The sequence below is a fragment of the Ixodes scapularis genome, unplaced genomic scaffold (assembly GCF_016920785.2).
Source record: "Ixodes scapularis isolate PalLabHiFi unplaced genomic scaffold, ASM1692078v2 PGA_scaffold2__306_contigs__length_199485367, whole genome shotgun sequence".
Lineage (NCBI taxonomy): Eukaryota > Metazoa > Arthropoda > Arachnida > Ixodida > Ixodidae > Ixodes > Ixodes scapularis.
The window spans coordinates 4,786,087-4,811,631 of record NW_024609857.1 but is presented as its reverse complement, the minus strand read 5'-3'; the positions used below and the strand labels follow the sequence as shown (position 1 = coordinate 4,811,631).

General features: G+C 50.6%; 2 protein-coding genes across 2 annotated transcripts in view; one reads left to right on the top strand and one right to left on the bottom strand.

Annotated features, from left to right (window-relative positions):
• LOC8025548 (rho GTPase-activating protein 18) overlaps positions 1–25,545 on the bottom strand; it is a 362,823-nt gene that overhangs the window by 255,297 nt on the left and 81,981 nt on the right. The window lies entirely within an intron of this gene.
• Positions 443–17,557, top strand: LOC8025541. The gene is made up of 4 exons (XM_029976142.4): positions 443–623; positions 4,326–4,436; positions 15,381–15,734; positions 17,389–17,557. Exons 2-4 carry the CDS (start codon positions 4,327–4,329, stop codon positions 17,444–17,446), a joined length of 522 nt encoding a protein of 173 aa, XP_029832002.1. The 5' UTR covers positions 443–623; position 4,326; the 3' UTR covers positions 17,447–17,557.

Here is a 25,545-nt window from a genome sequence, read left to right as displayed (position 1 = left end):
GCTACCAAAAGTGGACGCGAGGAGAGGTGATGTTGCGTGTTGGGGCGCCGCCACAACAGCACCATCGAGCGTCATAAGGTACTCCCGATCTTTTTGCGCGCTCGTGCGTGCCCTGGTCATTTTGAAGAACGACCCAACACGCGCACTTCCTCCCTTCCGAAGACTCGAGCGGCTAGACTGTTTGGACAGATTCGGACCCCGCTTCGAAGCACGGAAGAGGCGGTTTCACGGAAGCGACTACGACCAGAACCTGGAAGAGAGTTTCCGACCGTCGTGCTACGCCCCTTGATCGGGTCAGAGCGGTCATCCCTCGCCCTCCGCGTCGGGAATCCGAGGAGACGTCCGCCCCGACGGCCGCCGACCAAGGCGCGCTGTCCCAGCGAAGGACGTCGAGACTCGGGCAGGCACCGGCCGGCCTCCCGACCAAGGGGTCGGCCGCGTCAGTTGCCCAAAACGAGAGCGAGGAGGAAGAGAGCACTCCTCTCGGAGGGGCGTCGACAGAGCAGACGCACGGCACGCTGCTGTCGGCCGAGGTCGCCGTTGCACGAGACGTGACCACGGACGTGACTCAGATGACGCCGTACGGATAGCCACGGAGCGCCGAGGCCAGGGCCACCAACAGGGTACGTTCCCGCCGGACACTGCACCACACGCTCACCAAGCACTGAGCTAGCCGAGCTGCTCTACGTAGCTGTCGCCAAGGGGAGGCACTCACTTGATCGAATGACGTTTTAGCGAACGCCCACGTTTCACCGGATTACTAGCGAAGAGTCGGACGCCGCGAAGCGGCGTTTTCGGGTGGGACAAATGGGTTCACGTTTTTGCAATGAGCCGCCGCAGACTGTCGCCGCGAAGCGGCGTAAGCGCAGCGCGGCGGATGGGTTAACGCCCGCCCCCGTCATCCGCTAAAACGTCAATTCGTTCAAATGTCGCTGTTCGCTAAAACGTCATTCGCTCATGTGATATGGACCCCTTTCGTTGCGGTTATTTCCGGCTCCGGTTTTTATATTTCGCTTAACGGGTAAGCGTTCCTCGAAACCGTTCCTTTCTCTTTTTTTTTTTTTTTTTTTGGTTCCAAAAGAAGGTTAGAGAACGTAGTTACAGTGTTCCTCGGTGTCGAAAATGGCGTCACTCTTTGTGTACTATACTCGGCGTCAACTGTTTTGTGCTACATTGTCAGGGCAAGCATGGCTTCCACAGTGCTACAGACGAGAAGCGTCAAAACTATTCAGGAGGGAAGTGGGGTTTCCTCCCTCGAGTTGATTGCTTGATAGGTTCTTTTTTAAATGCGAAATGTCCCTTTTTTTGGTTCCGGAAGAAGGTTAGACAATGCAGTTACAATGTAGACGCGGCAATGTTTAACGCGGCACTCTTCTAGGTTCCACAGTTTCGCTTGCGTAGTCGCTGGTGAGACTGAACTTCATTGTTTAAGTTTTCGACAGTATTTTTACGATGTCATCTTTCTCATTCAAGTCGTAAAACTTTACGATTACTAGCCTCTCTACTTTATCACGCTTTTGTTTATGAATTCTTTCCACAGAAGTTACATTGACGCCGAGCCTTTTATCGAAGACGTCATTTCGACGCAATTTAGACTGAAGTGGGACTATTAAGCGCGTGCGCGGAAATCGGCAACGAGCTGGTGCCACCCGCCGAAGGCGTAAACGTTGATAATAATTTTCTCGCATTTAAATTGCACAACCGTATAAAGGCTGTTCAATAGTGCCGCATAGAATTGTGCGAAAAGTTGGAAGCTTAACCAGTCGAACGTCGAGGTTGGCCAAAATACCTCCCTATAGCCTGGGCTCCCTGGCGCGTCTTGGACTGGTCTGTTTGCCGTCCTATCTGGCCAGTTCCGAAGTCACAGCGTGTCATATGTTCTCGGATGTCGACATCTTGGCGGCTGGTGCTACAAGTGGGGGCAAAAAATACGAGTAACGCCAGTGTCGCTGTCGTCGCGCCGTCCCGAAGCTCGTTTGCTTCCGATGACTGTCAAGCTGAAAAGCGCAACAGAACAGCAGCGGAGATAAAGTGACTCCGCTGCTGTGACAGACCACCATCGGTGACATCTCGGGCATCAGCAGGCGGAAATCGAGAGACCACATTTTAGGACGCGGTAAATACACCAGTCGGAGACGCGAGGAAGCCGCCTCGTCTCCGACTGGTGGTGCGTTTAACATCCTGTCCCACCCATTCATCAAACGTGGTCCCCATGTGGCAACAAATGACGTCGCAGATGCCGGAGCATGGCCTCCAAGGTTCCTGGCGCCCAAAACTCTGCCCCTGCCATTCCATTCGTCCCGGGAGACTGACACGAGGGGGAAGAAATGTCTCGAGGCTGTTTCTGTGCGCGGTGGCGCCAGACCCGAAAAACCGTCGTCATGGACCTTGCTTGGCCAGCGGAGAAAAAGACGCTCGTTTGCCCGAATTATAGTCGTTGCTTCTCACCCCAACACACTTCTTCTAGGAAACTAGGTTTAAATAGGATCGTTTTTTCTTTGAAAACCGGGAAAGATCGATGTAGCCTCGACGGGCGAACTCAATCATGTCGGACAAAAAATAGTGGCAATCACGATCTCGATAAAGACCCCAAAATATTCTTTGTGAGGCTAAGCGCGCGAAACGTCATGCTCAGTAGACCCTCGCAGGTCGCTTTAATGAAGAGGAGTGGCTCGAGTTCTTTGGTCTCGCTCGGGACTGCATTGTTTCTTTCGTGATTTCTCTCGTTTGTCTAATTTTCCCGATCGCTTTCGTAGTGACCCGCGTTTCCCTCCAGTGTTCCTGGGACGTCGTCTCGCCATGATAGGGTTAAGGTGCCTGGAGCGCGTCCCCGACTGGCGTGTTCACAGTTGCAACCCGCCCATGCATCAAAAGTGGTCCCGGCAACGAATGACGTCGTAAGAGCCGGGGTGTCATGCTGTCGGAGGTCGCGATCCTGGCGGTTGATCGTAGAAATGCTGGTGAAAAGCGCGAACGAACGCGAGTGCGACCCTCGGGTTCGCGGCGTCTCAACTTCTGTCTGCCGAAGCTTCCGTGGACAGCCACTCTGGTGAGCGACCTGCAGTAGAACAGGCGTCCGTCACATCCAGCGCCGCTGCTGGAACACCGCCAGGATCGCGACGGGCGACAGCGTGACACTTGCATGACGTCACCAGGCGGAAATGTGGGGACCAGTGTTTTTGAACGCCGTAAAGACACCAGTCGGACACGCGTTACAGGCACCATAGTAGGGTGCCTTCATGTGCGCTTTGCTTAGGGCCATTTTGTTCCGAGCGCTTATTTTTCGTTTTTGTTCTCGAGCGCGTGAAAGAGCGTCTCTTTGCATTTGCCCTGGGCACTGGCATTGCTATATGGCGGCATTTTGTTTGCGGCGATTTCTTCGTATTTTTTCCCGCGAACGCGTGCTGTCGGCATCGGGTACTACAAAGGATACACCCTAAGCAAAGAGCACAAAAAGGCAGCCTAGACTTTACTGTCGGTATGGTAGTCAACGATAAGGGCGACCTGGGACTGCATGACCGGTCGTCTCATTGGCTGATCAAACGAAGATCGATAATTGGTGTTCCGGGTCCAGGCAACTCGGCAGCAGCGTCCGAGAGCGCGTCGCAGGAATCCTGGGGGTCTCGATATGGGTCGCCCCCAAGTTCAAGAGTCCCAGGACGAGCGAGCGAGCAGATGTAGGTCAGGCGAACGCCGCACCGATGAGTCGGCCGCGACCAACTTTCCACGGAGCTCACGACGGCGCATCTTCAGCTGGCACGTGCGAGACTCTGGCTGCACGTTCGCCGAGGCCCGGCAGGCAGCCGAGCGTGTCGCTTTCCTTCCTCGAATGAGGCGTCGTATCTCGCTAAAGCGGACAGACCTCGCGTACGCGATTGACCTTCCTGTTGCCGTTTTTTCGACGCACGACGCCCGGTATCCGATCCCGTTACGGCGCCGATACGTGCGCATAATCGTAGGCTAATCGTTTCCGGCGAACCTTCCGAACACTTTCGATTCCTTCGTTCAACTCGACAGAAAGCGAAGACCGAATTCAGCAAATAGGGAACCTGGGCTACGACAAGACAGGTTTTCAGACCGTTGCATGCGCCACAAACACGGCGGAAGGAGGAAACATAAAAAAAAAATAAAAAAAAAAAAAACGATGCTTAATAGAACACCTCCCAGTGGGCCACCTGCAACTTGCAAGATCCCAACGCGCTGGTGGCCACGAGTGAGGCTCGTTGAGAAATCTAGGCAGCAGTCGTGCCTAACCCGTGCGGGCCTCTCGGACGGCGCGAGGTGTTGGCCGAGCCATGCGAGCTGATGGGGCCCTCATCCCCCAGGATGAAGTCTCACTTCGCGCTGCTGGCGGCGTCCTGCCTCGTGGCCTGCGTTTCCGAGGCTGGCCACATCATCCCCTGGCTCACCATCAGCAAGAGCATCTTCATCAAGCCGTGAGTAGGCCTTCAATTTCCCGGCCGAGAACCGTGGGCCGACGGGCCACCGTGAACGCTCTCGAGAGACGCAGTAAAAAGGCTGTCGAAGGGCCGACGCTTCCATTGCGCACGACGCGTCTGCGAGGCGGGATTCGGGGGTTCCACTGAACACATAAGCGCCGTTCACACACTTGCAACCGAGTACGACCGAGAGACAGTACCGGTTTTTAGACCTCTTGCTACGGCGGAGAGCCGGATGCGCTGCTGCGGAGCAGGTCCTACGCCATCGCAAAAGGTTTAAAAACCGGTCTTGAGACTCGTTCACACATCTGCAACCGAGTACAACCGAGAGAGACACGACCGGATTTTAAGCCTCTTGCGACGTCTTAGGACCGGGTGCGCTGCTGCGGAGCTGGTCCTAAGACGTCGTAAGAGGCTTAAAAACTGGTCTTGTCTCTCTGGGTCGTACTCAATAGTAAATGTGTGAACGAGCCTTCATCTTTCTCGGTCCTACCCGGTTGCAAGTGAGTGAACGGCGGTTTAGCCGACAGGCCGACCTCAGTCCCAGCGACGGCCAGCGAGTTTCGGGTTCTACCATCAACTCGGCTCTCATGCCGAGGCATTGACTGGGAAACAGGCTTCTCTCGCCCGAAAAAGGGTTTCCGCGCACGCGCACTTTCGTGCACAAACACGCTGGTTGAAATACAGCGGGAAACCGAATGAGGCTGAGGACGAAACGTCGACTATAGAACCCACAAAACTCCGCTTTCGATGACATCGTTGGTGCTCTTCGGTGTTCCCCGTTCATTTTAACGCGAGGGTGTTCGGGAGCTCGTGTCGCAGAAACTCCGGCGTCGGCGGGGCCGGAAAATCCCGATTGGTCGATAGGGTCAGGACGTCACTGCCACGTGTGACGTCGCGCCACATGACCTCGCGCGGGAACAACCCGCAACGCTCACGTGTGACCTCACACGTACACTTTCACGTGACGCCACCGGAGATGATGGGAGACCCCGTTCGTGGTGAGGGGAAGGGAAAGGTATAGCTTAATTATGATAAAGATTTATTTAATCGATATAACTAAGGGCTAGACCCCTCTGATCGACATACACACGAGAAAACTCACTCGGAAATGTAGACGTTCCTTCTCAATCTGAATAAATACAACTTTTATTGCCAGGCTTGACTAATAAGGCGTACCGCGTACCGAATGCCTTCGCAGACCTCCTTTCGAGAACGACTAGTCTAGGACAGCCGAAGGATTTCTCCGTCATCTTCTCGAAGACTATTGGCCACGAGATATGTTCTTTTGGTTTTTGACGTCACGACCAGGATTATCAATGACTAGCGACAGTCTAGGGTGCGCAACCCAAAAATGACGCGGGCCAAAAAATGTTTATTAGGAACTGCGCGGGTTTTCAATATCTGGCAGACAGGTTTTCAATATCTGGCGCCATCGTACTGGTTGCCGTCTTGGCCACATCTCGGAGTATCACGTCTGCGGGGCGCACAGAAAGCGCCCGCGGGCCGCGCATTAAACCATGGCTCTAAAAAGCACGGCGAACCCTTGGAGTCATCGCGTCTTTAAGCCGTCAAAGCTGACAGTCTGGCATTCATGTTATCTCCATTAATAAACGTGGCATATATCATATTTAAAATGCCATCATAGTGAGCTTTTGGCCAATCGCGGAAGGTCGACAACAACTACGTTTTTGGTAGCGCACCTCGCCAATATCAAGAATTCACTGGCGACCGCAGAAAGATTTCACCGGGTTCACTTAGCACCATCCGTGCTGTGCATCTTGGCAGGCTAAGGTTCATTTACCCATGTTAAAGATTTTGAAGTGATATCATCAAACGTTCATAAACAAACTGCTTCATTTTAAAGACGATAAAACTTCTTGCCGATCAAGCCGGCGCCATCTTGCGTCTCTTTTCCGTGGTTGCCAACCGAGGATTAGTTCTCCGCCGAACCTGGCGGTCTTCTAGACGGATCGCTGACACTCGGCCGTACTGACTATGGAAACGTCCTCGTTTCCCGTAGCGTCGTCATTGTCTTCTGCTTAGCAATTGGCCGACCATGTCTTCGTCTAGCACGTTTTTGTTTGCTCGTTCTATAGGGCTTGGAGTGGACTGCTGAGCTTCCCCTTTCAGGGCAATGTCTATTTCAACGAGGTTCGCACAACCGAGCTCGTCTAAAGCAGACTCCGTGCTCGTTGAGCACCTGGATGAGGGCTTGACGTTCAGCTATGCAGTCACACTGCCGCCAATGGTAACCTCGCTTTCGTCAATTGGAGTGAAGTTCCACAACCCTGGGTCGAAAGTGCCCACCTCGTTTAGGGGATTGCATTCGTATATGTCCACCTCCTCCACACGCACTAGGCTTGCTCCTTCGGCACCTGGACTGTGTTAATACTGTTCGCCACAGGTACGGTGATCTCGGTGTTCGTGACGTGAAGCAGGCTGCCGGTGATAGAGTCCTTTTGTTGTAAAATGACGTCAACATCACGCTCGAGGTCGACACTGGCCACAATGAAGTTGACAGAATGCGGTTCGAGGGCGACGTCTTCTGTAGCGGACATCTTCATGCGCTGTCCTTGCACAAGTAGTTCGAGGTCCTTGAACATATCGTCCTTTTTGTCCATGATATGAAAGGTGTCATCAACCTTGAGGTCAGCTATGTTGGGCAGCTCCGTTTACGTTCGTCCAATAATTACTGGTATGTGTTGCGCAGTGTCCGGGACGACATGAAGCTCGACGTCTTCACCCCTTAGGCCATCCATTTCGATCACTGCACAAAATTTAGAGAGGCCTTTGGCAGGGTTATGGCCGAATCCGTGAAGGTCCAGGTCATCTGCTTCAAAGTTGGAGCAACATCCCATTGTGTCAGACGCTCTAATGGTACCCACGGAGCTCTCAGGGTCCACAAGTGCGCTGTAGCCTTTCTCGTTGATAGTACTTCACCTCAGCTTGCACGCTGGTAGCCGGAGACGCGACGTATTGCGCTGAGCCTTTCCGCTCTCCGGAGCCTTTTCACTAGTGATCGTGGGGCAATCTTTTACGATATGCCCATACTTGCGACATTCGAAGCACCTTGGTCCTTCAGTCTTGACAGCCACTTTCGGCTTCGTCTGTACCGCTGCCGATGCTGACACGAACCTTGCTCCGCGTTGATTTGTTACACGGCTGCTTCCATGGGAACTTTGGAAGGTGGCATCTTTTGACTCCAGGTTCTTAGCAGACTCCAGGAGGTCCAAAGACGTTAAGAAAGTCGCTGCTTGAAGTCGCAGGATCGCAGCGTGGTTCACGTTCCGAAGTCCCGCAATTGTAAGATTGCGCCATTGTGAACTCATTTCCTTGACGTCACACTTGTCACACTTCGAGCAGATGAAGCTCTTGTCAAAAAAAAAAAAAAAATAATAATAATAATAATCAGCGACGGACTCACGCTGTCCCTTTGTCAGCCGGAGCATGCTCTCGTAGAGTGCGAGGGGTTTATTGTCGTTAGGGATGTCGCGAACCACCCTAGGTTCGGTTTCAAAAGGTTTCGATATTTGCGAAGCGAACTAAGGTTCGATTTCGAAAAATTTCGATATTTTCGTACCGACCGAGGTTCGAAATAGAAAATTCCGCAACTTCCGATGACAGTGGAGTTTCGAATTCGAAAAGTTCGAAGCTTTCACGGTTTCTAAAATTTCGGGTTCCAATATTTTGAATATTTTTTTTTACTTGAGGTTCGAAAAATTCGAAGATTTCGACCTTTCCTCACTTGAAATTCGAGATATTCGAAAAATTTGAATTTCTTGGGATCTGAAGTTCGAAAAATTCGAAGACTTTGAAATTCTTTGGAAATAAAATCGAAAACTTCGACCGCTTCGTATTTTTATAAACATGAAGTTCGAACAAATCGAAGATTTCGAGCTTATTTCTGCATAAAGTTCGAAAAGTTCGAAGGTTTCGATTCTCTTTGAACGCTAAAAAAAAAAAAAAAAAAACTTTGAAGATTTTGAGTTTCTTTCAAGTTCAAGTTTTCGAAGTTCGAAGTCCGGTTTTCAAGTTCCTAGACAGTTTAAGTTTCAAATAACGTTTTCACGACTCACTGGTTTTCACGAAATCAAGTTTAGAAAAGTTAGGGTGTGATATCTAGGCTCTGCGAAGTTGGTCAGGCAATCAAATGAGACGACGAGTGTCCCGGATGTGCTGGAATATTTGCCAGTGCGGACTGACGTGTGACCATAGATCAGTAATTGTGACTGCCAGCCCGGGGAAGCGGGGGGGGGGGGGGGGGGGGGGGGCTTTAAGCTGCATCACGCAGTAGTGATCACACGAACACACTGTTTTACGAGACTCATCCAGTTCGAAACGGCCAGGGGCGAGCAGGAGGTTGAGGCTCAGAAAAACCTTGAAGCGACCTGGCAAACTAGCTGGCCACCCCTTGTACGCTGGTAGTAATCCGATCGAACGCCGCCCGAGTGACGCTGGCATATAGTAAGTTAAAGGGACCATGAAATGATTCTAAAATCGAATTTCATCCACCGCACGGCGTAAAAGGTGTGAAAAGAAACACAAAAACACAAAAATAGGGAGCCAAAAAAAATTATTTGCTATAGAACTTTTAAAAGAAAACTGGATTCTTTTGCGCCTTCTTTCCTTCGCCTTTTCACTACGATGCATCCGCGGAAACGGGGCACGTCAGCCGAATCCACGTCGCCTATTGGGCAAGAGCCTACCTCACCAGCACCGCGATCGTAAACAATAAATAGCCGGCGAATGTTTCCTAAAAGTTTTGTTAAATAATATTCAGATCCACATTCTGTAGCATAATTAAAGATGTGTGGCGAAAATTGCGAAATTTGATAAGGCTGAGAGCCAAGCGCCATCTATCGTGTGGTAAACGAAGCAACTACTGCGCGTGCGCAGTAGGGCAGGGCCGACTTCAGTTACTTGGGTTGCGACGACCGACGAACGTTTATTTTTCTACGTGTTCTTCTCGCGCGTGCCGACTTCAGGCAGCAAGAAAAAAAGCACTTAAAACAGACCACGACGAACAAGAACGCTGGATCCACAAACACCCGAGAAAAGCGACAATAGCCACGAATCCACCGACTCCGACGAAGCGAGCTGCTCAGAATATAGGCCTAGCAGGCACTCCGACTCGGCGCAGCGTTGCTTCGTCGCAAGACCGTCTGCCTACGACCGGCTGGCGTGCTGAATGGAATATGCCCGCGCTACCCTTGTGGACCCTTCCCGTATTATAGTTTGATCGCTGATCTCAATTTTAGATTAAGAGGTGAGGTCAATCTCTTCCCCTTGTTTTCCGAGGCAGTGTTGACGAACACTCGTCGAAAAGGGACTCTCGTCGATTCTATCTTCTTGTTTTGTGTGATATAGAGCTGAAATAAACGCCGTATGGATTACCTTCGTAACACGGTATGTACACTTTGTTATTGGTATGCCATTTTTATTCTGACAGACTGCACGTCACTGTCGGGCTATAACAGTTCGTGGGATGTATACGTGCAATGCCGGTCCAACCTTTCTTTGCCGAGTGTCGCGTCAGTATCGAGTTGCAATCGTAAAAGATCGGTCCCGAAGCGCTTACCAACAGCGCGAATACAGCACTTCCATCAAACGCGCACGTCCGCTCCGAGTGTGAACAGGTATTTACGTGGCTCTTGCTGACACTCGCAGTTCAAACGCATCTTTTTTAACGTCGGCTCGCTCCTGCATCTCTGAGACCGCGAAAAACGCCGCGGCAATTTGTTTCCATCAACGTCGCTTTGCAAACGACTGACACCTTTTACCAACAATGACAGTTGGGTTGACTTCTGGAGTCCTCACAGGAAGACTCGCTGCACTTCCCAACAGGCATACCGGCGTATGAGACTAGTCCCATGCTGTCGCTGTAGCGCAACATATCTCATTGAATTTCGCTCAGCTGCGATGTGGCGATGAGAGGCGCCGATTCAGAAAATACGTCGGTGACATCAGCGCAGTAAAACCTACCGGCGCACCCCAACTCGTCGCCGCTAAGCCGCTAACGCTCCCATTCTCCTACTGCCGAGAGAACTTCCGGTTCCGGAAACAGCCTACGTCACGGCTTGTTTTGCGGTCAGTTGGAGAGAAAGAAAAAGTCGATATTTCATTAATTTTTTGTGTAGAAGTTAATAAACCGAGACGAAAATGGATGCCTGTTCGGCATTCAGTGAACATTGACGGTTTAATAAAAAAGTTATCTGGAAAAAGTAAAAAGGACATTTCATGGTCCCTTTAAGTTTGTAATTGTCCTGGAGGTTTATTTTCTAGGACGGAGGAATCGCCTCGCAAAAAGCACAGAAGCGGACACAGCTCAAGGTCGAGGAGCGTTCTACCATACAAGTCGCGTCGGAGGAGGAAAAACGGGGGGCAAGAGGGGGAGGGGGGGGAAAGGGGGAAGGGGCGGGGGGCTTCAGCCTTCCTTCCCCTCTTCCAGATATTTCGGACTGTTAAAGGGACCATGAAGGCAGTTTCGAAGTTTTATTCGACGATTGAAATGGATGTCAGGCACGTATCAGATACTGTTGACCAAGTTCTAGCCCGAACAGAAGTTTGGGTGCCGCACCAATCGAGCAAACAGGCGCGGTAATAATAGCGCCGGGAACGATGCCCGAGACCCCACCGAGGCGGCGGCAGAAAGGTGAACTAAAGTGCGCCGAAGCGTGACGACAACGGGCTCCTCGTCTGGCGATTGGTTCAAACGATAGACGCGCTCTTGGTTTCAATTTCGGTGGTGAGATGTGATGAAAAAATTTTTACTTGAACGTTGGATAATCTTTTGAAGTTGTAGTTGGGAATTAATAGGTTTCATACCGTGTATAAAAGCATTATTTTGAAGGCGTAACCCTCCGTTTGTCACTGGTTGAACGCATCCCGCACTGCTACCTTGGGCGCGTAAGAAGCATCGAGCAACCATGGACAAAAAAAAAAAAGAAAAAGAGGTACGAGCGCCGGGGGCGGCGGACTCTTGGTTTTGGTTTCGTGCGTCGTCTCGTGTTCGCTTTGCGAACTGGTGTCTCGCCAATCATGCCGCGTTTATGTGCAGTAGTAGGTTGCGCGAAAGGTCGGCTAAAGACGTGCGGTGGTCGATCGGGCGACGTTAGTTTGCATAAACTGCCGACCGATGCAGCAATGCGCAGCATTTGGTTGCGCGCCGTCGTCTTGCGTAGAGCTGTGGACAGCGGTGTCAGGATTTGTTCGTTGCATTTCCGACCGGAAGACTTTGAGCAGCACCTTCGCGTCAGCCGGAGTCTGGGTAAAAACATGAAGTTCCCGCGTCTGAGGAAAGCGCGGCGTTGACGTCCATTTCTTCGAGGTTTTCTTCACAGACCGCCGTGCACTAGAGCGAACCACGGGAACCACACTGAGTGTGCACTAAATCCTACCGATGCCGACAGTGCTCCCTGACGTCACTTCTCTTTCCAGAGGCGAAAAAGGGAAGAAATCTGAATGTTTGTTTCGGTTTCGCAAATTTATTTGCAGGTACAGAAATAAGAGTCGCAACGTTCTAGAAAACATTGTATGGCATGCCAGGACCCCAATGCTTCCGAAAACACCGTATTAAAAAAAAAAAAAAAATTAAATTGCCTTCATGGTCCCTCTAAAGAAAACAATACGGGGAAAGAGGGCGTGGTCGAGCTTACTTTAATCTGGAATTGTTGCTCTTCACTGCATAAAAGATCGCGCAGATAGTCATTGTTAGAAACTCTTTGTCAGAAGGCACTACTCGTCACATGCTTAGTGGTTCGGAAGTTCAAAGCTATGTCTTTTCGACCTAAATACCTGTGCCAATATTAATAAATGCGGGGATAAAAAGTTGGAAAAAGAAATTATCAAGAATTCGCCTTGCATATTCAGAGGTTCAGAACTTTGAAACAAGTTTCTCCTACCAAAATGTGTACAGGCTAAAAAAAAAACACGTCCCAGGAACGTGAAGCGAAAAAAAAATTTTCTTTTAATGACGTACTGAACTTGAACAATATTAGAAATCTTCTCCCATGAGTTAATTTATTCCTTAACGAGAAAAAACAATAAATACATTATTTTGTATTCTGCAGATGGCAATGATATGTACTGTCTGTGGTGTTAAAGGGATACTGAACCAAGGAATTTGGTGTCCATAATAAGTGGCGCACGTTCTTTCCACGAGCCAGCAGCCGCCGGTGTGCGCGAGCACACGCAACAAAAATGACGTCACAGACCTCCATTCGTGGTTGAGATGACAGTGAAATGTATGGGCTTTGGACCAAAGGAGAATAAAGACAAGTTTTTCATCTACACAGTGGTGCCTGTTGTAAAAGTAAGCGATGAATTGGTCTAACAAGCACGTAGCTTTCACTTGTAGAGATGAAAAGCCTGTCTTTATTCTACTTTAGTCCGAAGCCCCATACATTTCACTGTCATCTCAACCGCGAATGGAGGTCTGTGACGTCATTTTTGTTGCGTGTGCTCGCGCACACCGGCGGCTGCTGGCTGGTGGAAAGAACGTGCGCCACTTATTATGGGCACTAAATTCTTTGGTTCAGTATCCCTTTAATTTAAATGCGATACATCACACAACTTAGACGAAAATAAATACCAAGTTTAGGGCATAACTACCCATAGATATATGTTTGGACATTTCTTCGAAACTTATCTCGAATAACAATAATCACATCTTAAGACGACACTTACCTAGGCTATACATAGATCATTCTTAAAAAGTTTAACATCTCTACCATAAATAGCTTCGGCTACAGCGCGCTTCAAATCTGGCACAAGCGATAATCGTCAAAAACCCGTCGTTCTTCCTCGCCCCTTCGGGAATTTATTTCTTTAAAACTAAATATGCCAGAACATTGAAATAAACGGCATTGTCTTTCGTAAGGAACGCAGCACCACGTGTAAAAGTTCGAGAAAAAAAATTACGAATGTACCTCACTACTTCAATTAAAATGAAACCGTCCGCCGGTCTTTCGAAGTTCGACGAACGTCGAACTTTTACCCTAAAAGGTCGAAGTTCGTCGAGCTTCGGACTTTTCAGGAATCGAAAGTTCGAAACTTTTCGAATTCTCTCGATAAATAAGTTCGAAAGTTCGAAAAATGTTGAATTCCTTAGCATAGAAAAAATCGAAAGTTCGAAAAACTTCGAACTTTATAGTGCGATAAGGTCGAAAATTCGAAAATCATCGAAGTTTTTGGTCAGTCAAGTTCGGAAGTTCGACAAGCATCGATATTTGCAGCGTGATAAGTTAGAAAGTTCGAAAAGGCTCGATTTTTTAGCGTAATAAGTTCGACGGTTCGAAAAGCATCGAACTTCTTACTAGACATGATTAAAATAGCGCAAATTTGACAAGGACAAAAAGAAGGCACACGTAGAACAGGACTGGCTCTTAGCTTAACAAGTTCGAAAATTCGACTTCCGTCGAATTTTACGATATGGAAAATTTGAAAAATCGAAATGTTTCCGAACCTTTCGAACCGCTTGATTCGATCACCGAAACTTCGATTCGAAAAACGTTCGCGGCATCCCTAACTGTCGTCATCGGGGAATATCTTCTGTAGTTCTTGTGACCATTGCGACCAAGTTTCCAGTCGCTTCCCGGACGCTCGATGCCACTTGAGAGCCGTTCCGCTGCCCTTCGATGACGCAACAGCGAGCGTTATTCCATCGCTCCACCCAGCCTGCGCCGCCACCGTGTTGACAGGAGATACCCAGTCTCGCGCACTCTCCCTCATGGCGCCCGCTGCCGCCGACGAGCCAGAGAAGGCGGAAGTTTACGCCGTCAAGTCCGGCATCGCGGTCACCGATGCGAAGCCCGGTTGCGACGTTCTCAACTGCACGTTGGCAAGCTGCTCGGCAACGGTCGCTAGGGTTCGCATGAGTTCACGGTCTGCGGCCATGGCCGTGCTTTCTCGTCAACGGAAACACTGAACGCTCTCTCCTCGGTAGCGGAAACAATGGAGGCGCACCACCGCCCGTGAAGAAGACTCACGTTCGTCGGCGTGAACGTGGCTGTCGCAGCAACCACTGCTCCGGGAAAGTTCAGCTGTGATCCCACTTCTGAATGTTAAAAATTTCAGAGTAATATAATCGAACATTCATAAAGAAACTGGTTTATTCTAAAGACGATAAAATATTTGGCCGATCAAGCCGGCACCATCTTGCGTCTTTTTTTCGTGTTTGCCAACCGCGGATTACTTCTCCGCCGCACCTGGCGGCCTACTCGACGAATCGCTAACACCCTCAACCCGCGCTAATGACCCCATATGAACACTTCAAGCCTGTGGTTGTGGATTAAAGGTCCTAGCAAAAAATGCTGCTTCGTGCTTCTTGCGTGATCCTTTTGACACCGACTAGCATGGAGATGCAAGTTTTGGGAAAAACATGACGGAGTCTAGCTGCTAAATCAAGTGTAAGACAGGCTCCCCTCCCGTAAAGGGTGCTTCGTCATGTACGTTCCTTGTGGCTGCTTTTAAAGCACGAGTTTCAGGGGCTTCCTCGGCGGTAAGTTGGCAAGTCCTGCCGCGTTTATCGTTTTGTTCGGGCTTTGTGAGGCTCATCTATTTCGGCCTCGTGCCGAAATAGATGAGAAATAATGAAACTTTTTTTCCTCGGCCAACCAGTCCTTCGAGTAAACGCTTCATGTTCTAAAACATAAAATATAAAGCCGTTTATGTTGGCAACCACCTATTGCTGTAAAAAAAAGAAAAAAAAAAAGCTGCGTTTATGTAGTTTGCATTTCCTCTTCGTCTCTCAATTTTCGCCCCAGCCTACTTCGAACTAACAGCGTCCCCCTTTCAGGTGCTTTGATTGGCATCCTTCCGCATTAGCGTTCGAATATTTTAACCAGTCCGTTCATCTCGCCTATACGAATGTTCACCCCTGAATGGAGGACAGTAGTCTGCCGTTCTCTGGAGTGGAACAGTAAAGCGCTTTTCTCGCAGCGTGAAGCACGTGTACAAGGAGATCCCGGTGTACAAGATCATCCCGGTGTACAAGACCATCCCGATCATCAAGACCATCAAGGTGATCAAGGAGGTGCATGTGCCCAAGGAGGACCACGACCACCACGACCACGACGACCACCACGACCACCACTACAAGGTCGTGTGGCAGGACCCGTCCAAGGAGGAGTGGCAAGGCTCCTCCGGCTGGCAACCACCGGTCTACAAGGACGGCTGGAAGCCGCAGTCCGGCTGGGAGCCAAGCCAGGGCTGGGAGTCCTCCGGGCCCTGGAAGCCCCAGGACCAGGGATGGAAGTCTCAGGACGAGGGCTGGAAGCCCTGGGACTCATCAGGGTGAGTTCGCGCGTCCTCGGAGCTGCGACCAGACTGCGCCTTCCGCACGCCTGTCTAGAGACAGTGGTTGAATTCAATGAGGAGTTTCTGGAAAGGGTACAGCTGCACCAAGCAATATATTTCACGAGAGCGCTAAACAGGGAGGAAAGACTCCGATAACCACCTGCGCATTTCCAATGCACAGCCGCATCAAACATTCCCGTCTATTAGAGCCGCCACAGATACGCGCTGCGCCAACTTTTTTGCCAGTGACGAAGACTGCGCTCGCGACATGTCGCAGAGCGATGCCCCTAAGAACAAGGTCCCACAACTGCTCTACAAGCAAGGCAAAATTTGTAGAAAAATGGCCGGCTAATGATCTTTGTCTTAGCTTTATTTTTTTTAACTTGTTCTTTTGCTCAGCAAAAATAAATAAATAAATATATAAAAGAAGCTCGAGTCAATATTAAGTTCTAAACAGCCTCTGTCCGCGCCTCGTGCTGCCTTAGAGGTGCGCTAAAAAGGTTTCTAACCCCGGCGTTTTAAGGCGCTCACTTGATTTATATTTTGTAATAGTTCTTAAAATGGTGCGCGTGTGTGTGTGCGCGCGTGTGTTTGTGTGTGTCTGTTTATACAGCCTGAAGTTAGTCTGCCTCAACTGGCGACTTGTCTCTCAGCTGTCGATGAGAAATTTAGCCAGTGTAGTACAACCGCTAGCCTGGGGTCTTTAACCTGCACCACACAGTAGTGCTACCCGACCGCATGCCGGTACGATGCTCATCCAGATCGAAACAAGCCGGGGTGGGGATTGAAATAGTTCTTAAAAGAAAGTTCAGCAGTCGCGTCGCTTCATCATCGAGACCTTCTTTAGAACATTCGGAAGCGCCAATTCTTCCCCACCGGAAAGCACAGCAGAGAGGTGGATGGCTGGCCAAAGCTCGCATGCTGAACTTCGTGAGGGGGTTAGGAAGGGGTAACGAGACTCAGACAGAGAGAAAACCCTTCGCAGGTTCACTGCAAGGCCCACCCCATACGTCGTCCGTCATTTTGTTATGACCTCTCAGCCGTAACAAAAAATAATGCAGGATCTAACAATTCAGATCCACGTCCAGTCCCCTCTTAGGTAAAGGCCGAAAGGACCTTCGCAAACAACCGTCGCCTGATTCGTCCTTTTGCGTGTCTCCAACTTTTTTGTCCTTGTCTTTCTTCGCCATTGCGGCTAATATGAATGGGCAGCTGGGCCGAGCTAGCTTCCATCTTAACCCGTGGATATCCGTAACACCGGACACGCGAGACGCGCCCTGAATCCCAGCAGTCCTCGGGCGCAGCGCCCAGCCGACGACAGGAGACCGGCAGGACGACGAGCCTCTTTCGCACGACCGTCGCTCGCAGACACGCGTCCGTTTTGGTTGATTTCCGACTCTCGCCGGCTCCCGTCAGGCATGGGTCAGTCTCGGGGCTACTCCGCTACGTACGTGGCATGAGCGGGAACACAATGTCTCGCCAGTCAGAGATCCGACTTCCTCGGACACCGATCAATCAGGTTTCCCGAAGGAAAGGCGCGCTTCGGCAGTCGGGCGCAGCTGCACAAGAATGAGCGACGTGCCTCTGCGGGGGAGTCTGGGCGGCCCAGAACGGCGCCACGCGTGAGCGGCTCACCCCTTGCTCTTCGCAGGTCCTCCCACCCCGGAATCGAGCGGCGCAACGCCACCGCCAAGGACGCCAAGCACTGACCGTTGAACCACTCCAAGCAGGCACATTAACCAGACTACTAGTCCCGGAGCGTCCCGGTCTTCGCGGCGGCGCATCTTCTACGAAGCGCTCCCAGATCATCCGCCCGTCGCCACGCAGCGTCGAAGCGCGCGATACAGCGCCGTTCTCCGATCCTCGGGACGGTCTTCGAGAGCCTCGTCCTTTCTGCACAAACTTCCGTAAAGTGAGGCGAGACTCTGTTTCTGAAGGAGGAACCCCGCTGGCCTCGCACCTTGCCGGACGCTGGGCCGCCTCGAATAAAAAAGATGGACGTCGTCGCCCGAGTACATGGTCGTGTGTGCGTAGCTCTCGAGAATAGCGCGCTCCGATGAGCACTCAAGGCAGAGCCGCTGGTGGAACTGTTTCTGCTGCGCTCCGACAAATAATTTTAACCCAATCGTAGGTGATCGTTAAAATCGGTTAATCGGTCCAATGAGGAAGTAAAACAGTGGGTAGAATATTACGAAATTATACTGTGGTCGGGGAAGACAATTGAGCTTCTTTGAAATCATTGTTTCGTAGGTTCTCGTGCGAAACCGCACGTTGCGTGGATCGACGAGCGACCACCTAAAGGCAAGGCCTGCGCAGCCCCTGCTCGATCCCCGCCCACGCTAAAGCTCGACCAGAGTAAAGGCTCTCGTATACTCCGACGTCGAGCGTAGCGAATGCAGCGCAGAGCGTGGGCCTTTGATTGGCCGACGAGCAGGAAGTCGATATCTGCGACCAATTATCAACATCAGTGTGCGCTGCGCTACGCGGCGTTTGCTACGCTCGACGTCGGAGCATAAGAGAGCTTTGGCGTGGCCGTCTGCTAGCGTGGTCGTGACAAGACGCGCTGGCGGTGATGTTGACGCAAGCTAGCCCGAGCTGCCTGGATTCACCAATCGGGGGGAGGCCTTGGGCTGCCACGACAGGCTTTCAGGCGAGAGGCCAGCGCTCGCGGTGCGCGCGCGCCGCCCAAAACACCTCGAACCGTCCACTTCCCAAAAAGGTTTTGGCATAACCTTAGCGTTGCGGGAATATTACATTTGTATGCAACCTTTGATTTCGTTAGTTGGGCACACATTCCCGTCACAATGTACACAGAAGCGGGGAAGAACCGAAATAAATCTATAGGACATTTTAGTGGCGTTCATTGGCCAGCCACTACATAAGTAACTGAAATGCGCGAGATATTTCCTATAGTATTCACTGGCGGCTACAGCTGTGGGCGCGACTGCTGAGCGCAAGCTGACGGCGAGCTTCCACGGTTCTTTTAAAACGCGCATTGCACACCATCAAGATTGCCGGTCTTAGCAGCCTAATAATGCGAGCTCCTTCCGAGCAAGCGCTCTACACAGAGCCCTCAAATAGGGAGCGTCAAGCACGTTTTCGGTTTTTGGTTTTGTTCTAGGCACGACACCACTGTTGTAAATAAAATGTTCTAACCAGCTGAGAACAGCGGGGACAGTTGTGAGGCCTCCAGCGGGAGTTTCGTGTACTTCCGACAAGGCTTCGGCGCCTCGTGCACCTCGAGCACGCGGCCGAAGCACGGCAGAAGGCATGGACCGCCTGCTGAGCAAGTTCCAAAGACTCTCACTAACTGCATAGGTAGAGATTTAGAAATCGAATAAGAGGTACTTGAGAAATGTTTATATACAGGCGCGGCTTTCCTCAGTCTCCCTTCCCTTTGCCGTAGGATGGGGCGATGACCGGTTGGAGTTGAGCGAGTTGGCACATATCCCTGACTGTGAGGATACAGCTTGAACACTAAACGATTACACGGGACAAGGGATATACACGCGAAGCTGCAGACTTATTCCTTAGTATCTCCTCTTTCCTCGGTCTAGTCTTGTCCCTCATCCAATCAACCACTGCATGCTTCAGAGATCCGGTAAACGGAAAGCATTTTACACACTCATTGATTACGACGAAGAATACATCGCAAAAAGAACATAAAAATAAAATAAATTAAAAAAGAAAGTGACCTAAGAAAAAAAAACACATCACCATTCAGTTCAAGTCATATTGGGCCTCCGCACATTGTGTGTGTGTGTGTGTGTGTGTGTGTGTGTGTGTGTGTGTGTGTGTGTGTGTGTGTGTGTGTGTGTGTGTGTGTGTGTGTGTGTGTGTGTGTGTGTGTGTGTGTGTGTGTGTGTGTGTGTGTGTGCGCGCGCGCGCGGGTGTGTGTGTGTGTGTGTGTGTGTGTGTGCGCGCGCGGGTGTGTGTGTGTGTGTGTGTGTGTGTGTGTGTGTGTGTGTGTGTGTGCGCGTGCGTGCGTGCGTGCGTGCGCGCGCGCGGGTGTGTGTGTGTGTGTGCGTGTGCGTGTGTGGGTGGCTGTGTGAAGCGTGCTTAAAGGACTGTTACAATGAGTCACTGGGTCGCAGCACACCTTTGTTTTTTCTTTGTTGTGATTGAAGGACTGCTGACACAGTCGTCTGTACTTTCTTCGATAAGCCTCAGGCATCTCGTGCGCGTGCGAATTTTTTTTTTTTTTTCAAGAATGTTGAGTTTGTTGAAGACTAAACTACGCTCACACGTCTTGCAGTGGGCTGATAATTGTGTCCCGCTCATGTGCCTTTCACTGCCGCTGCGTCTTCTATGATTAATACATCGGCCGCGTCAAAATATCGGTCAGGATATCCGGATGATCTCCAAGTAGACGTGTGCGAAAATATTTGCGAGAAACTCAAACGCACGCCAGCAAGCAGCGAAGAAACAGTGGCGGAAAAGACCCGAAAGAAGCTAGCGGTGATCCCATTCATTCACTCATAGATATGCACCAAACAAGGCCTACTCCATGTGCCACCGAGTAAACAAGAAGGCGTGAAACGCTCCTAGTTCCCATAGGAACAAAGATGTGCCCAGTGAGAAACAGAGGTTGTCTACCGCATTCCTCGATCGTGCGGTGAATGTGACATCTGCGAAACGGGCCGATGTATTCGCAACTTTCACGGCCAATAGGGGGCGCGCTAGTTCCCACCGGAACGGCTCTCATCTGGATGTTCGTCGCAGAACAGGAAGAAGAGGTTGTGCCTGCGACGCGTAGGTAATTCTAGTTTTGTGAAATGCGAGCGATATGAGAGCCGAATCTGCCCACAGTCGCTGTACATCGCTGTCCAGGTTACTTACGCGAGCGTGGTTTCGTTTAGCGCCTCCAAGTCACACGTTAGCGCCGGTATGTTTAGGACGGTCGCAGCCATCCACGAAGCATCGCGTGCCTGGATGACTGGAACCAGACGGAGTATGCAGCGTCGCTTTCTGACCGGCATGGGAGACCGCGAGAGATGAGCCCCACCTTTTCGGCGCTGACAGAAGAACCCGCGGACCGCGCTGGCTGACCTTGACCCACCTACGAGAGACAGCCACGCCCTTTCGAATTACGCCGTCCGCCGGTAAAACCGCCGATTCCGCGCGGTGGCGTGAGCAAAACACACTATCGAATCTCCGTAACTTTTCTGACACGCGCTTCCAGGGCCGGCTTGCTAGAAGCAGCGTCTTCGTTGATCCTGGCTACAAGGAAGCCTGCCATGCCTCGACTTGAGACGCCACTCCGCTCGTGCTCTGGCAGTGCTTTCTTTCACCCTGTCGTAGCTGAAACGCTACTTGTATGGGCCAACGCGCTGTTTCCAAGCGAGCCCACACGAGGTATGGGCACTGCGCATGCGCAGAAACCAGACTGGCGTCTGCGCCTGCGCCCTGCCGCAAGCAGCGCCACCGCAGCGGCGTGAAGTCAGACTAATCTCAGCAGGCAGTTGACACCGCAAAGCATCGAGGGAGCTCCAGCGACAACCCCGCTGGAGCTCTGCGCGTGTGGAGCACGAGAAGGCACGAGCCCTCGCACGCACGACCGTCGGCCTCCTGTCAACGTATAGGCCCGTAGCTCTCAAGTTTTGAGCAGCGCTCCAGGCGAGCGAAATAGAATATATGGCTCGCGTTTTGAACATGCGTCAATACGCTTTTGCCACTAGAGTTTTTTTTTCTACTCCGTTCCATTCTAAGTGCTAGCGTAGCAGAGGCTACAAGAGCGACCTGCGAGCTTTCAGTAGTACAGTGTACTTTCAGCGTCCCTGTCAAGCACGCGCGCTCGTGCAGTGCGAGCATCTTTCAGAAGGACGTGATTCTGCGATTAGCTTCGGCTTCGCTATCACGTAAAGTGAAACATACGTGCTCGCGGAAGCTATAAATGGAAGCAAAGATGAAAGGAACGTTTAATGGGACGCTGCGGCCGCGAGCTGCATAATTCTTTTTCTTAATTTTTATATTTTTATAGGTTTTGTTACCGCGCATCTTCAGATGTTTGCATTCGAACGTGGCACGTGCAAAATCGAACGTTACAGAGCAACCTGGATGGTTCAGCCATCATAACATGGTCGCGTCTTGCGGATGCGCTCGCGCCCCCTGCCCCAGAGCAACGGGTCTATGGCGGATGCGCCCCACGCCGTGTGAGGTCGGTCTATCGCAAGCATGGCGCCCCGACTGGTGCCCCGTGCGTACAAGCAGGTGCAGCGTGGGCTCGGACATGGCTCTGACAACCATGAAATTGCACGTACTTGCCCGGACGAGCAGAGACATGGCGGCCGCCAAATGCCCTGCTTGCGTGTATAGGCCTCCTGCGCTGAAGCTTTGAGCAAACTATAGCGCCCTCATTTTGGGTAGTACAAGCTCACCTGACTGAGGTGAGCTTGTACTACACTGAGGTGAGCCCTACTTATGGCACGTTGGTCGAGCTTTTTCATTTCTATGTGGTGCTAAAGAGCGAAAAAACACCGTTGGACGCCAGAAATCTGCCAAACTCAACGTTGCAAGAGAATCGAAAGTGCCAAATTCATGACACGACCGCTAGGGCACGCGTCTCTTATGTCTGGGTGGTGACGTCATCACACCTGTGTCGCGACGCTTTAATTTTTTTTTTTTTTTTGATGTCTACTTTGGAACGCGTGAAACGGCATCTCTTGGCTCACGCTCTCAGCGTCTTAGCTTTGACGGCGTTCGAATTTTTGTTCTGTCTTTGCATTTTCATCGTGATCTCGCGCTCCGCACCAGAGCAGGCACGCTTCTGCATGCGTGACAGTTTGAGACGCTAAAATTTGTACTACCCAAAACAAGTACTAACAAGCCTTACTCGCAGCACCCTCTGGGCAGCGCAGGAGGCCCATACTCCGTTTGTGCTTACGATGTACCGCGATGGACGCTACGAGCTCCGCGAGCCAATCCCTAGTTCGTAGCTTGTCTCGTGACTTCCCCCGTGTCGCTCCCGCTGATCGCTTTTCTAGTAGACTGGATCGCGGATCGAGGCTTGTCTTGCTGGGGCCGAGTCTCACCGCAAAATGCATCGGACTCTATGAGGAAAACGCGAAAAAGTGCCGTTACCTCCGCTCCTAAGCTGTTCTCGACAATGAAACGTTTTGGCTGCTTTTCGGGAAGCCTCTCAAAACGCTTGTGCACGAACATTGAAACTGACCGCCCTCGCAGTTCTTATAAATATATGTTTTGTCGTGGAGAGGGACTCAGCTGGGCGAAAAACATATTGTAACTCAATAAGACAAGAGTTACCTATATAGTTACCGCGAAGTCGGTGGCGGCTTCGATGAGCTGGCTTAGCAGACGACAAGCTCGAAGGATTTGCTACGCGGAATTCGCTTCCTCCCGGAAAGCCGCTATCAAGATGGAACTTTTTCGATATTCATCAACTTCTGGGCTTCCCCGAGGACGGTCTTATTGACGGCAACCTCCTTTGTCTACTCCACTACGAGAGCAAGGTTGCCAGCCAGCTTAGCCGTGGGTGTTCTGGCACGTTTGATTTTTTTAATCGGCGTTCGAACGCTTGACAAATACCGATTCAATGTCCAAACACCCGCTATAATGATCGCGGGAAATCATATAATACTCGCCTTCGAGCACCGCGTAGAAGCTTCGATATTCCTACTTTTGTGTGTTCCGCTTCCCATCCCCGATCCAGCCTACTACAATAAAGATGAGAAGTCGCTCCGCCCCACCGGGAGCACACGTGACACCCTCCGTGCTATGAATCGGCTCCGGTGTCTCGTCTTTTGCGGTCCGTCGCAACGTCAAACAGAGTATGGAAAACCGGCCCAGGCTCTGAACAAGGTTCGAGAAGTGCACCATTCGCCGAGTTGGCTACAGTCGCTACAAAACTTTGAGGAGAAGCACCAAGTTTGCGGGTCTATAGACCGACATTTATACCACTTTCCGCCGATCGTTATGTCGTCTTCGTCCTCCAAATCGATCCGGAATTTTGGAGGCCTTTATATCCGCCTTAAAAAAGCTTAATGTTTTTCGTCCGAATTTTATAATCATTTCGGGCCATAAACACGAATCTCCATAGAACACTTCCCCGTCTGCTCAAGCCTTCGAAGGATTGCTTAAAGGAGCTGTGCAACGATATTCAGTTGGAATGTTTTTCACTATACACGAGCTTACTGGCACTAGTGGGAGTCAATGATACTCGCACGCAACTCCCCTGGCCAAGAAACTCCCTCGTTGCGGTGTAATTTCAAGGACAAAAGCGATCATTTTCATTCAATCTCTCCTTTGCAAAATTTCATGACGTAACGTGGGTGTCGCAGCACACCCATATGACGATATTTGAATGCTGTTCATAGATTGGACCCGAGCATTGCGTGGGCACTCGATTTGGGCTCGTGATAATTACTAGCTCGAGAAGCATTCGGGTAGTGGCTCGTGTCCAATCGCTGCAACGACGACAATAGCCGAGCCATAACAATATCTGGAACTCAGCGCGTGCCCTGTGCTTTGCCAACCACAGCGCGTGGCAATGATCTACATTGGCGGCATATAATCGGCTCCAGATCACGTGGCCGCTTGTTCTGGCTGCGAGTTGAGGGGTCATTAATGTCAGGGATCCGCTGCTCGTTTTTCTTTAATTTTTTGGGACTTCTATTGCGTGGGGTGAAAAACGAAGGCGTGTTTCATACGTCATTAATGTCAGGGATCCGTTCTAAGCGGTATTCGCGCAAAGTACAAAAATTGTTGCATCGCCCCTTTAAATATATAAACTATTTCAAATTAGTGCTTTGGTGAAACAAGTGATGAACCTGGTAACGGGCTGTGGTGGGCCGACAAACCTAAAGTCGCTAAATCTCGGGAAATAGCAGGTCACCGTTTTGGTTCATGTGATGAGCAGTTTCTCCTTGACTTATCCCGGTCGGTCGTTCCAAAATCGCAGCAGCGGGCTGCTTTATAGAGGCATTTCTTGTATACCGAGATTGTGTGAGACCTGAAGCCGCTTACGATACCCACGCACACGCGAAACAAGCGCACAACTTCGCAACGCCACCGCATCCGGCCTCGGTGTGTGGCAAAATTGAAAGCAACGTTCCTGCGGTTAAATACGCACAAAGAACCATATAATTGCAGCATAATTGTGAATATAAGCCAAACTGATAGGTTGATTGAATATACAGTGCTAAACGCTGATATTTCTGAGGAACACTTTGAGTACGATAACGCGCCATCGCGATCTAGGCGCAACTATAGGCGTGGCTGCTTCACAGCGACTTTATAGAAGATCTGAATGTGACTCAAAAATAGCGATTGCCATGGAAACAGATGACGTTCAGCCGATCTCGTTGTGAAGTTTTGGTGGTATATATGTTAGTATCGGCTAATTATCCTGCTATAGTCCGTTCACCTTTAAAGGTCTGTTCAAACGATGCATCTTTTAGGCGCGCAACAGTTTCGCGACACTCAAGTTTCGCGAAATCTGCTCGTTCACACGTACCGCTTCACGTGCAACAACGATGACGTTTAGACTCGCGAAAATAGTTTGGGTGTTGACCATAAAGTGGCGCTTCAGTTGAAAGCCAACATCATCATCATCACCATTAGCCATTCAGCGTCGTGTTCTCCATCTCCCGCAACATTCTAAGAGTCAAAACGCAGGCGAGCTGGTGAACAATCATAATTAAAAAATAAAACCTTAAGACAAGGACACCGTCTTAAAACCAGCACAACATACAGCTGTCATTTACTTCCATTTACTTAATTTGCTCTTAAATTGTCATTTACTAGTTGTTGAATTGTCATTTACTGCCATTTACTTCATTTACTGTTGAAT

Excerpts from the sequence above, each read along its gene's own strand:
- LOC8025541 (XM_029976142.4), top strand. The coding sequence starts at position 4,327 with ATGAAGTCTCACTTCGCGCTGCTGGCGGCGTCCTGCCTCGTGGCCTGC. Across the intron at positions 4,437-15,380 it reads AAGAGCATCTTCATCAAGCC|CGTGAAGCACGTGTACAAGG; the intron begins GTGAGTAGGCCT and ends CTTTTCTCGCAG. Across the intron at positions 15,735-17,388 it reads AAGCCCTGGGACTCATCAGG|GTCCTCCCACCCCGGAATCG; the intron begins GTGAGTTCGCGC and ends TGCTCTTCGCAG.